The 13,152-nt window shown below is 27.1% G+C and overlaps 1 protein-coding gene across 3 annotated transcripts in view; it reads right to left on the minus strand.

Annotated features, from left to right (window-relative positions):
• The window catches only part of LOC107164560 (uncharacterized), a 33,727-nt gene extending 21,114 nt beyond the window's left edge, over positions 1-12,613 (minus strand). The window contains exon 1 of one of the 3 annotated variants that reach the window (XM_089223745.1): positions 12,283-12,613. In XM_089223745.1, the coding sequence (XP_089079871.1) occupies positions 12,283-12,362 (80 nt within the window). In that variant the 5' untranslated portion in view covers positions 12,363-12,613. Of the gene's footprint in view, positions 1-2,824; positions 2,978-6,595; positions 6,685-12,282 lie in introns of those variants that run through there. The other 2 variants (XM_089223750.1, XM_089223748.1) reach the window with 2 other exon arrangements.
• Between the last annotated feature and the right edge of the window lie 539 nt (positions 12,614-13,152).

Below are 13,152 nucleotides of genomic sequence, written 5' to 3' on the forward strand. Positions count from 1 at the left end.
TGGTTTTTTGTAACCAGGTAACCAAAACCGAAAACTTTGAATTCATTCGTAAAGTTAATAAACTAATTTAACTTGATGAAATAATTTTATGTTCTCATGAATAGAATATATTTTGATTTATTGATAATAATTATTGACGGAATCTCTAAAAAAAAACATGTTAAAATATGTTTTAGAAAATTGGTTCAATCTGCTAAGAAAATATACATATAAAGAGTAAAAATGTATTTAATTAATGGGTTAAACTTAATAGAATATTACATTCATTACTTCACAACGTTCATTGTACCTATTGCTTATTTTGGAATAAAACGATTTGGTAAAAATATTATTAAGGAAAAATCCAAACTCTAAACTCTTAAAGACTAGGTCTGATATAATTACTATAAACAAGAATGATTTTTCAAAAATCATTCAAAAAACTCCAAACAGTAGAACTTGAAACTATAATTGAAACCCAAACAATTTCAAAGACCATTTACTATTATATAAATTAAAACAGTTGGTATACCTAAAACCAAAAAAAAAATGTATAAAATCATTCTCAGAACCTGTTAAATATACGTCGGTTGGTTGGTTTCATACTTAGATTAGGTGCATTATGTTATTCGTTCTAATATAATTTATTATTAGAGTATAACTATATACTAGTATACTTTATAATCGCGAAACTGCCTTTGTGTTAATTATATATATATACATAATTGTATCGGAGGATCGCAAGTTAGTGGCTTATATTATGTAGCGCTGCACGTAAATTGAACACAATTGACTACAATTAATATGTGGGACGATGCGATGATATTATATACTTCTCGGACCTTCCCCGGAACAAACATTGATGAAGACTGAGTAATAAAAAAAATTAGAAAAAAGTTACGAATTATTGTGTTGTAGATGGGTACCGTTTTTATTTCTCTCGTCTGTCGCGGTCGGGTAAACGTTGATGATCACGGGAGCGTTAGAATAATTTTTCTACCAACGGTCACTATAATATTATATTATTTATGCTGCACTACAGGAGTAGTACCTACACGTACGCAACGACTCCACTTGGACCGTAATGATCGTTATACTCCATTATTATAATGAAAACTGGCATGAAGGTGATGACCGCCAACACCGTCAATCAGGATACATACATAAATACATATATATATATATATATATTATAATGGCACTGCACCGTAACGGTATATATTCTATTGCAGCGAATCGCTCTGTATAAAGTCGCTATGTTCTATAGTGTAAATACGATGATAAATAAAATACAAAGCGACGGTGGTCTGCACTCAGTAGAGTGTAGCTACTATGTTAGCTGCCACAATCGATTATTGTAAAACTATATCTGTACCACGGTAATATTATATACATAGTTTATTCCGTTCAAATACACGACAATACGACATCGTATAATAACATCATGCTATACTGCCTATGAAGCAAAAATTAGGATCTGTTTTCGTTTCACGATATATTATTTGTATAGGTCAACGCACGCGCTTTATAGAAAATCATTACGTGAATATTGTGCATGATAATTGTATGTTATTAGTTATTACCATAAGCAGGGGCAGATTTGTTCAACGAGATACTGGGAAAGTTCCCGGTGGATCTATCCTAGTATTAAAGCATTTGGCCGTTGTACTTAGATTAGTTGGATTATATATTGTTTGATAAAATTTAACTGCGTTTTTTCGTTGTTTTTTGTAGTATACTCGAATAATGATTTTGGATAGCATTTTGGCAGCACTATATGTAGTAGTATTGTACACATGAGTTACTTCATTTTATTTTAAACCATCAACATTTTTATAAAATTTGTTTTAATATTTTATACTCTGAGCATAGCGATAAACTCAGTGGTGTAGGTATTTAAAAAAAAAAAAATGGTTGTGACTGTTTGTGTTGTCACTTATTAAGGCAGTTGAAATGCTTCGATCAGAATCTTTTTTTAAAGAAATTCAATCTATTCGTTAATTTGGGTGGTCATTAAAATAAGTTACGTACTCACGCATGTAAATCGTATTATATTATAATAAATTATAATTAAAACAATTTCAAAAAAATTTAAGTATCTCTAGAAAACCCTAAGCAATAAACAATTTTACTATATTATTTAAATAACGAAACTATTATAATAGGTAATTAAATAACACAATATCTATACAAATCAATTAGTTGGTAACCTACCTACTATATACGTATATATTAGTTAGTATATTACTTGTTATCAATTTATGTTACCTATATAAGAACTCAATAATTATTAAATTTTAAATACATACGATGTATGAAACATCATAAAAAAATTAATTTCTACTGAAAAAGAAACTACTTTAAAATTTTTTTAAACAATAAATATATGTTAAAATGTAATGTAAAAATTAACGTTCAACTTTTTTTTTTCGAAACGCAGTTTCAATCGATATTCTATCGATTATTTTGCATAATACATGCATTATGCAATATGCATCAATGTTTGAAAAAAATATTTAAGAGAAAACATAAAGCAATGAGAAATTACTTTCTGCTGAATAATACAAGATAGAATACTGTAATATAATAATATCATAGAAATTAGAACATGAAAACTAATATTATAATTTTAGTGGGTATAGATAAAATTTAATAAGTATGAGTTTATTGACGATAAATAGAAGGAAATTTATATTAAATTATATGTATAATTCACAATCAATTATGTACATTAACTAAAACACTTAACTTGAAATATATAAATATTAAGTACCTACTTATTAGTTATTTCTTATTTGTTTTAAAAATTTAACTATCATAACTAGTAAATAGTAAATATACTCACAGTTCTTATTCATTTCTTCCACAAAATTTGGAAAATTCGCGAAGACAGTTGAAAAGAATTCATGTGTTCTATCTACGAGTTCTAGCAAAAGACTAAACAAATTTAATAAAGCATATGTGCAAATTTACAGTTCAGAGTACCACTGTATGAATTATTTTATACTTCATTTCATGAGGTATAGGCCTTTGCTGTAGGTTTCGACTGTCAATTGTGACTCGTTGCAATTGAGTAAGTCACTGTAATGAATATATTACATTTTAATTAAATCATTAATTAACGAAATTACGAGCGATTACGGAACGTCAGCTTTTATTAGTAATAAGTATATTTTATGTAATTATCTAAATAGCTATTATATTAAATTATTTTACTTTTATTAACACAGTAGCCAGCTAGTAGGTTAGAATTATTATTACCGAAAATATTGCATTTGAAAATGTCATTGTATATTTGTATGTATAAGAGTCCCCATGAATAATATTTTTGAGTTATAACAAAACAACTAAAAATCGTTAATTTCTGTATCCAATTTTTTCAAATACGTTTTATAGTAGAAGAAATAATTTGATTTTTATCTTCTGCATTTTTTTTAGTAGGATAGGGTAAATTTAAGTTGGTACTTATAGGAGGTAAAAATATAAACTTCCAGGAATTTTCATAATAATTGGTAAAAGTAAAATATACATTATGGAAAATCGAAAATGTGTACATAAAATCATAAATGAATAACCATAAGTCCGTAACTGCTATAAATTTAAACAAAACGTTTATGTTGGAATTCTTAATACATAGTACAAAAATATTTTGTTTCTATTTGAACTATTAATAGACATTTGACATTCCCCTTTTTTATACATTATGTAAAACAATTTAGTGGAATTAATTCAAACTATGGTAGTAATAATATACAATTATCTATCATATTTCATGTTTTTTATTGAGTGTTCCATCGTATATACACCAGGGTTGGCCAAATTAAATAAATTTATAATCGACCTCTGAGTTTTTCTAGGTTGTCGCGATCAATCGAAAATAAAATGTACATTAGTGTTACAGTGAATGTATTACTTTTATTTGGAATATAAATAACTATTTTTAATGATAAATTCCATAGTTCCACACAATACGTATTTTAATATAGGTAGGTATTATTCATTACAAATTATTACTTTTAACTTAAAAGTAATAATTTGTGAATATTTTAACTCAAAAGTTACTAAAATAACTAAACAACTACCACTTTTATTATTGCTAATATTATTATGTTAATTTAATAATTTAATAAGATATTTGTGCTTGATTATAATTTGACAATTTCACAAATTCTGGGGTGTATATGAAAACAAACAATGTACCAAGCTATAGCTATCTAATTTACATAAATAAAAAAAATGTGAAAGGAAGTGATTGACTTGAATTCATTTTGCAATCGACTTGTTGGTTAACCCTATGGTATACTGCACTAGTGCACTATACGAAAATGGTTAAACTGCTTTTGGGTTTGGTATGATTTAAGAAACTAATTCGAATACACAATTATATATTTGATAATGTAATAATGTATAATATTTTTGTAAGTTGATTACAACAGGTACGCAAATGAGTATTTAGTTATAATGAGTAAACTAATATTTATACATAACAACATGAATTTAAATTTTTTCACAACTTTAATGTTTTTTGGTTTTTAAACACAAAATTATTTTATAGCTTCGTCAACGCAATAGCTATAAAACATAGTATTAAAACATTTAATTTGATTATAACATACAATAATATATCAAATCTAAATATTTTTAAACAAAATAAAACGAAAGGTACCTATGCTGCGACATTACTAAATGCTATACAATAGTATTTATTTTTATTTTTTTTTAAGTATCAACTTCCCACAACTCATATAATTGTTTATATTATTGTTATACGCTCCTATTATTAAAAAATGTACAATGAGTGATTTTACAAGGAGAATTGTGTAGCCATGTTCAGGAAAAATTATAAAAATTTCAAAAACCATAATTCCGGATAAAATGTTTTAAATGGAAGTACAGACTATGAGGCGACTGCCGGCTACAAAGTTTCTGTGAGGGATATCCTTCATATTTCAATGCATACTATTATACCCATATGGTACTTGTGCACTATCATTTTAATTACAATTGGAAAATGTTATATATTATGTATGTTATATTAAGTATCATGTGATGGGATATGTACAGAAAATATAAAACATACGTACTAATGGTGCAGAGTAGTAAACTTGTGTGTACAGCGTGTACAATTGTTTATATATAACTAGACAACCGTCAGATAAGATAACACATAATAATATATTAAATATAAATATATATATTTTAAGAGTGTTCTTAATATTTCATATACTTTAAGCTGTATACAAGAAAAGTATTACGTGATGTGTTTTTGTTATTTTGAGTAAGTATATAGTAGGCTTAAAAATATAGGACAAATTAAGTATAAAGTAGTTAGTTTTGTAATTATTAAATGGATAATGCAGTTGATAGTGTTGATACCTATAGTTTTTTTATCATTTGTGATGAAATAACCATTAATGTTTAAATGTCATAAATAAAAGCTGCACATTCACTTAAGTCTTAAATTATGAATAATTATAATGATTATTTACCTAATAAAAATAATAATATAATCAGTGCTGTACTACTCTCGCATATACACACGCATATGTTGTAATATTGGCGCTCCGTGATACTTCATAAATGTTACCACTTGAAATATTTAAGCTATCGTGGAACTTAACTAACTTCTTGTATTAAAAGTACGTAGCAGTGGTATTTGTTGTCTCTGTCTTACCAGTGCGTAATATGGCAAATTTACGCTCAGCAGAACACTTATAGCTCCTTTAGTTTAAAAATTACAGTGAATCGACCTATAATGAAACTTGATGGTAAGAACATTATTGTGTTTGTACGTTGGTTTTTTACGATAATTCTATTTTTAAGCGAGTTATGAGCATATAATATATAGTACATTAAAAATGCTCATAACTCACTTAAAAATTGAATTATCGTAAAAAACCAACGTACAAACACAATAATGTTCATACAATAAAGTTTCATTATAGGTCGATTCACTGTAATTTTTAAACTAAAGGAGCTATAAGTGTTCTGCTGAGCGTAAATTTGCTATATTACGCACTGGTAAGACAGAGACAACAAATACCACTGTAACGTACTCTTAATGATAATTGTTAACTACCTATCTATAATGATATTATTTACAAAGCAATATTTAGTATAAATTATGTATATCTAAATTCGGTAGCTACTCTAAAATTTCATATGTTTATATATCAATTTATTTATTAAAGATATACATATACCTACTTTAGAACATAATGGCGAATATATACAAAGCTTTGGATGGATTTTATAGAGAAACATTTTATTTACGATCAATATTATATATTATTATAGGCAACAACGATTTATAAAAATTTATCATTACCAATACACCAATATAATATTATGTTACACGATAACATAAATTTCAAGTACCTAATTCATCTACGGACAAATAACTTTTGTCATTAATTTTTTTATTGAAAATTGTTTAATTTCAAATTTAGATTAACAATGTTGACATGTAAATCAGTACATCATATTATGAAATATTATTGAAAAATAATAGATTTAATTATTGTCTATAATAAAAATAATAATACAATTTACAGTACGATTCTCTACAACTATTACTATTATCACGATTATTATTAGTAAGTATAAAGGTACCTACCCAAGTAACGTATATTTATCGCACGAATTGCAACTTCAATTATATTACATTAATATAGGAAACGGCGGTAGATGCATAGGTTGTGTCGTCAAGTTATTATATTTGTTTGTTAGGCTGTACTCACTATTTTGTATACACAATAATAATTATTGTTATCTATGTATTATTGTAGCCATAATAAGTATGTAACGTTTTGAAAAAAAATGAAAGATGGTGATAATTTATAACAGTATTATATTATCTATTATATTATATTATATTCTAATGCATAATTTACAATTCATAATGTGGATTATAGTACCTACAATTAGGGTTATTGTGATTTATTTTTATTGACACGCGTTAAGAGTTTCATTTAAAACAATTAACTATTATGTTTAACCTAGTAGATATATTAAAGAGTATAATATCAATAAAATACTACCTATATAGAATATTTCAATAGATCGGTGTTGTACTGTTATTTGTGGGATGAAAAATTTGTTTTAATATTAGAATATTGTAATCGAGTAAAAATTCCATTGACCTATTATCAAACTTAATCCGTTTTCTGTTTTTGTACGTTAAATTTTAGGGATATTTCAATACATTTCAATATTTTACATTATCATATAACTCGAAAGAAAATTAAAATCGTCAATAAACCGACGTACAATAACAGAAAATGCCGTTTCCTTTACGTTAAAATCCGCGTAAATAATACAACTAATGAACATACATTTTGCTGTTACACACCTGTAAGATGGAAACAACGAAAATGCGGGTGTGGCATACTGGCATCCTTATAATAGTTTTTACTTTTTATCATTGCACGTCTCATTCCGGAAATAAAACATTTTTGATTATATAGGATCTCCTTTTTAATTTTGTTGCAGTTAGAAATAATCAATGCTCGCATGTTTATTATTAACCATAATTTAAAAAAATGTATGTATTATTGACTATTGTATATTACACAATAGGCTATATTATTTATGATAAAGTGAATAACAATATTTAAAACAATGTTGGGATCTGGTCATTATTTTCCTATTTAAATTTTAACTTTGTTAAAAAAAAAAATAAAAGATCTTATAAAATTCAAATAAATCGCACCGCCTAAGGTTCTTTAAAGTAGTTTCGCACATAGCATCCTAGTATCCATGTGGCGAACACGATTTTAAATAGCAATTAGGTGTGGTATTACATTAACATCTACTCTATAAATCGTCATGTATTAAGTGATTTGGCCAAATCTTAAATTTAATGTCATATACTCATATTAGTACACGTTGTACTATTTAAATGAATTAAATTTCTATTCTTAACAGTTCTTTCTTTTTTTTTGTGATATTAAAAATATGTTTGAAATATAGTTTTAAATTTTTTAGAACGATCAAGTAGACTATCAAACGACGAAGTCAGTTATTATTATTAACTAGCACCATGAATGCTACGAACGGACTACTAATTAGTTTAAGTATATACATTTTTAAGTGTTATCTGTCGTTAGGATAGTTCTCATTTTATAGACCATAAATTAATAGTCAATACTCTGCGTTACTAGGATTTAAATTTATCCTGTACTCTTTAATTTGTATATCATAATATTAAATCGATAAAAATATTTAAATGTATTGAATTAATTAGTTTTCAAAATTTATCTATCAGTAAAAAAAATGCGACTCAGTCTACGTGATAAACTTTTCATAATATTGATTGTCATTACTAAAATAATTAGATATTATAATGAATTATGAATAAATATTATACAATATAATATAAGAATTATTTAAATATAGTCACTCATGAATTCATTATTAAAACATTTGTATCAACGTGTTAAGCCATTATAATAATATTTTTAGATAAACATTTTACTAAATAGTTGATAATATTATCCATATTTATTTATATTTGTTTTAAATCTAACATTAATATTTGTATTTAAATGTATAAAATTAAATTAAGTTAAAATTGAATAAGATAATAACTATAAATTTATTATTACGAAATAAGAAGTATTAGAGAAATCGACGAGTCAAATAAATTCAATAGTTTCTCTGTGAGATTGTTTATAGTTCTAAATAAAATAAATTTAACCATGGATCTTAGATGAAAGTTTTTTAACTATATTGTCATAAAATAATGATAAACGAAATTATTAAAATAATTATTTTTATTCTTAAATAAAATCGATTGGAGTCTCGGCTGAATCGAATAATAATTACCTTATTAATAAAAGTATTTTATATTTAACCTGAAAACAATTTAATATACCATGTATAAAACGTATTTATAATTAATAAAATTAATAATAGAAATTCGAGAAAATAATTGTATGGTTTTTATTTGATAAACTGATAATCTTATTAAATTTTATACATAAATATTAAAACATTATATCATATTATTTATGTGTATTATATATGTTTATTTAGATGAAAAGTGGAAGACGATTTTATTTATAGCTTTATGTTTACAGATCAAAATTGTAAACATTAAGACAATAATTATTAATAACAATATTCCAATTATATTCTTATATAATATGAAAAAATAATACATATCATCAGTAATTTTAAGTCAAAAGTTTCAAGAGTACTATTACTATGACATCATAATATTTTATCTAAATGCTAAAGTATTTAGTATACCGTGTGTTCAATTTTAAAGGTAACAGGAAATATTTCGATCGTGTGACCTTGAATTTGATTCGGGGTTTTTATACTGCATATAGGACTTATAAATACATATTTTTTTAATAAATTCAAATTTTTAATTTTTTTTTATCAGCGCATGCGCAGTAAAATAAAAATTTCTTAAATAGCAACCACTACTTTGGAGACAGGATTTCGATTTCTTTATTTTTTCTGAACAACTTTGATCTTTACAGTTTGTTGATATCTTCAAAATTGCCATTTTTATGACGGTCGGAAGTTTTAAAATAGTTAATTCGTAAATATCGCATTTTTCAACGGTCTATCTTAATTTATAGGTATTTATAGGTATTATTATAACAGTTTATTTTTATTAAAACTACTAAATTATCTACTACTATTATCTTAATTTGTTTTTAATAGTATTAAGATAGACCGTTGAAAAATGCGATATTTACGAATTAACTATTTTAAAACTTCCGACCGTCATAAAAATGGCAATTTTGAAGATATCAACAAACTGTAAAGATCAAAGTTGTTCAGAAAAAATAAAGAAATCGAAATCCGGTCTCCAAAGTAGTGATTGCTATTTAAGAAATTTTTATTTTACTGCGCATGCGCTGATAAAAAAAAATTAAAAATTTGAATTTATTAAAAAAATATGTATTTATAAGTCCTATATGCAGTATAAAAACCCCGAATCAAATTCAAGGTCACACGATCGAAATATTTCCTGTTACCTTTAAAATTGAACACACGGTATAGTAATAATAATTAATAGTAAAACAAAAACTCAAAGCCATCAACCATGAAATACCAATCAAGTTTTGGAAGTATAATTTAATAATACACCTGCGTAGAAACACTAGAGACAAGTTATTAAGATTTTTGTTGTTTTTGTCATAAATTCATGATACACATCTCCCCAAACGAATCAAATTCAAACACTCCAAAAACAATCAACCAAAGCTTAGGTTCAAAGTCAAGTATATATCAAACCACCACTAGATGTTTAAATTTAAACTCTACCTATTTTTACCCACAACTACATCATATTATTATAAATTATAATGAATAGGTACTGTATAAGTATGTTTATGCTAGTGATCACGGGTGGTTTTATTACGGTTAGGTTTATATATTGTCGCGGACGAAATGCGCGAGCAGTCCCCGGCTCCCCGCGACGTCGTCGTTTCAAATAGAAAAAAAAAGGTTTTTATACATATATATATATATATATATATAGATGTAAAACAATTCTCGGTGAATCATGCAGTCATATCATCGAGGGATTTTTTTGTTTTACACCAATTGTATTTTATAAATAAACGTAAATAAATGATCAGTACCTATTTTGAATCTACTTATAATCATTTATGATATTAATACTTCCTAAATGTTCAAATACATAAAATATAGGTATAATCTTAATTTATCAATGTGAGTATAGAATATGTTTTGTTATATATTAATTATTTTTAAACACAAGACAATATGATAAAAAAGTCAATTATTTTCCTCTCATAAATTAATAAGAGTTTTATTTTTTGTTGGTGACGACGATGAGTGGCCGCTGTCCGGATTGTTTGAAAGAGGGAAAAGAGTCTTAGCAAACGCTATAGTTAGTTTATATTAGAGCGGTTTATTCTTAAAAATAGATGTTTAATTTTTTTGCTGCACCCTCTCATTTTTTGTTTATAGCAAAAAAATATGAATTACAAAGTTTAAATTAAATCATTCAATTTTAAGAGCTACTTTCCGATAGGTACTTGAAGTTAAGTAGTTTTATAAATTTTTACGAAAAGCTCGGAAAATTGTGCTACAACTTTTTCAACCAAAAAAAAACCCCAAATATAGGGTAGTGCAAATTATATAAAAATTTCAGTAATGCCACTTAAAACATTATTACATAATTTATTAAAGGCATAGAACAGTGGCATGCAAAAAATAAGTAAAAACTCAAAAAATCCACTTAAATGGATTTTTATTGTCTATGTAGGTTGGTACTTATACCAATAAGTGAACGGTTCCAATTAAAATACAATTTCATATATGAATACATTTATTTCAAATTTAAATTTCTATTATAATGAATAAAAATAATTATTAATAATATGTTTAGTCATATTTCTTTAATCACAACTCTACATGTATCTACTAACGTTGTGCATTTTCTAGCTGAAAATATTGATTGCAGATAGTATAGGTACCTACTATTCAACAATTTCTTAAAACATGCTTAAATAATTTTCGATGGTCAATGTATACACGACATTAATGTACATAATATAAAATTGTTGAGTTAATTTTTGTATTTAATTTATGACGTATGAGCTACGTATTAATTTTTAAATCAACTCACTATTCTTGTTTCTTTTAACAACCATAAATCAACTTGTTTTAATTCAAGAGAAATAGACATATATCCAGCCTTAAAAAAACAATAAAATATCTAAGTACTTATGGACTTAAAAGTTTGCAACACAAAATTACAAATTCTTATTTGTCATAGAATGAAACAAATATGTTTATAGTTTGCCTTTTGTATACGAAATAGATTATATGCAAATGGTAGAAGTATTTTAGCGCTCTATCCTAGTACTAATCTAACCGATTATTTGTATGATTTCATTAACGATAAATTAACCGACGGTATATCGTATGGAGATCATATCTTAGATGAAACTAGGGCCAAATGTTTTTTTTAAGGAAAGAACTGTAGCCCTCATCTTGTTCATTTTTAATCTATGTAGACATTTCCTCTCAACCCTTCTACATTCTACTAAGTTAGCATGCTATAAATATAAATTAACATCAATATTTATTAACTATAGAATACTCCTTAAATACTACAACAAATCTAAGCATTTGTTAAATTTTAGAAATAGTCATGCAACAACTCGTTTTTAGCCAATTTAATGACTCATTGAAACATTTTTAGTGGCTCATTATCTTATATAAATTGGGGGTGACAAGCCTCAAATAACTACGCCTATGATACCTATGTATTCTAATGTATTTTATGTAGGTAACATGATTCACACTTACGATGGTTCCGGTGCGTCGACAGTGGGAGTACGGCTGGCGGATGGCGCTGAACGCGTCGTCGCCTGCCTGGATAACATCATCTTGTTTGGGGAACAGTGGCAGCTGCAGTGGATGTAAATCGTATCTATATCGGACTATGTTTCACATGTTGTTCCGGCGATGAGGGTATAAACGTTCCGACTTTTCCTTCTCACGAATTCACGATATTTTAAAAGACCACACTTTTGATTTTCCACGTTTTCCAGGCGAAAATCACGACTGCATGGATGGGAATACGACTTAAACGGCGAGCGCAACGATCGGAGGACGGACATACTCTGAAGAGTCAAGAGTGTCAGCGAAGCGCGCGGACTGACGTGGCGCGGCCGACCCTTATCGCGACGGCGCAGCACGACCGGCGACGGCGTCGCGCGTCGTTGCTATAGCGATACCGTCATAGTCCATAGAACCTCTCAAAGACGCGCCAGAAAAATCTGTTTTGGTTCGAATGATGGGGGAGGTTATGTAGTTTTTCAGCGGTCCCCGAGTTTTTACGGTGAACAGCGGACGGCGAAAGGTTTGAAAACAGGATACTGGATAATTTATCCTAGTATGTATCTGCGTAATTTGGAAATTAATTCCTCCAACATCGGCCGTTTTCGTGATCGTTTGGCCATCTCTCTAAAAATTAAAAACAAACCTAATAATATGGTGAACAATATTATCGAATGCAGGTAATAATAAAATCGGTTGCCAAATAATGTCATAATAATTCTCGCGGCTTGTTCGTTGTTGTCACATGATTCGGTCGCATTGCCTATGGATAAAAATATTCTGCCTTTCCGGGTTTATCGTAGTAAATACAGACAGGCGATTATTACATACCTCAGT

The sequence above is a fragment of the Diuraphis noxia genome, unplaced genomic scaffold (genome assembly GCF_037042655.1).
Source record: "Diuraphis noxia isolate RWA-SAM2 unplaced genomic scaffold, SU_Dnox_SAM2 contig0003, whole genome shotgun sequence".
In the NCBI taxonomy this organism is placed as follows: Eukaryota; Metazoa; Arthropoda; class Insecta; order Hemiptera; family Aphididae; genus Diuraphis; species Diuraphis noxia.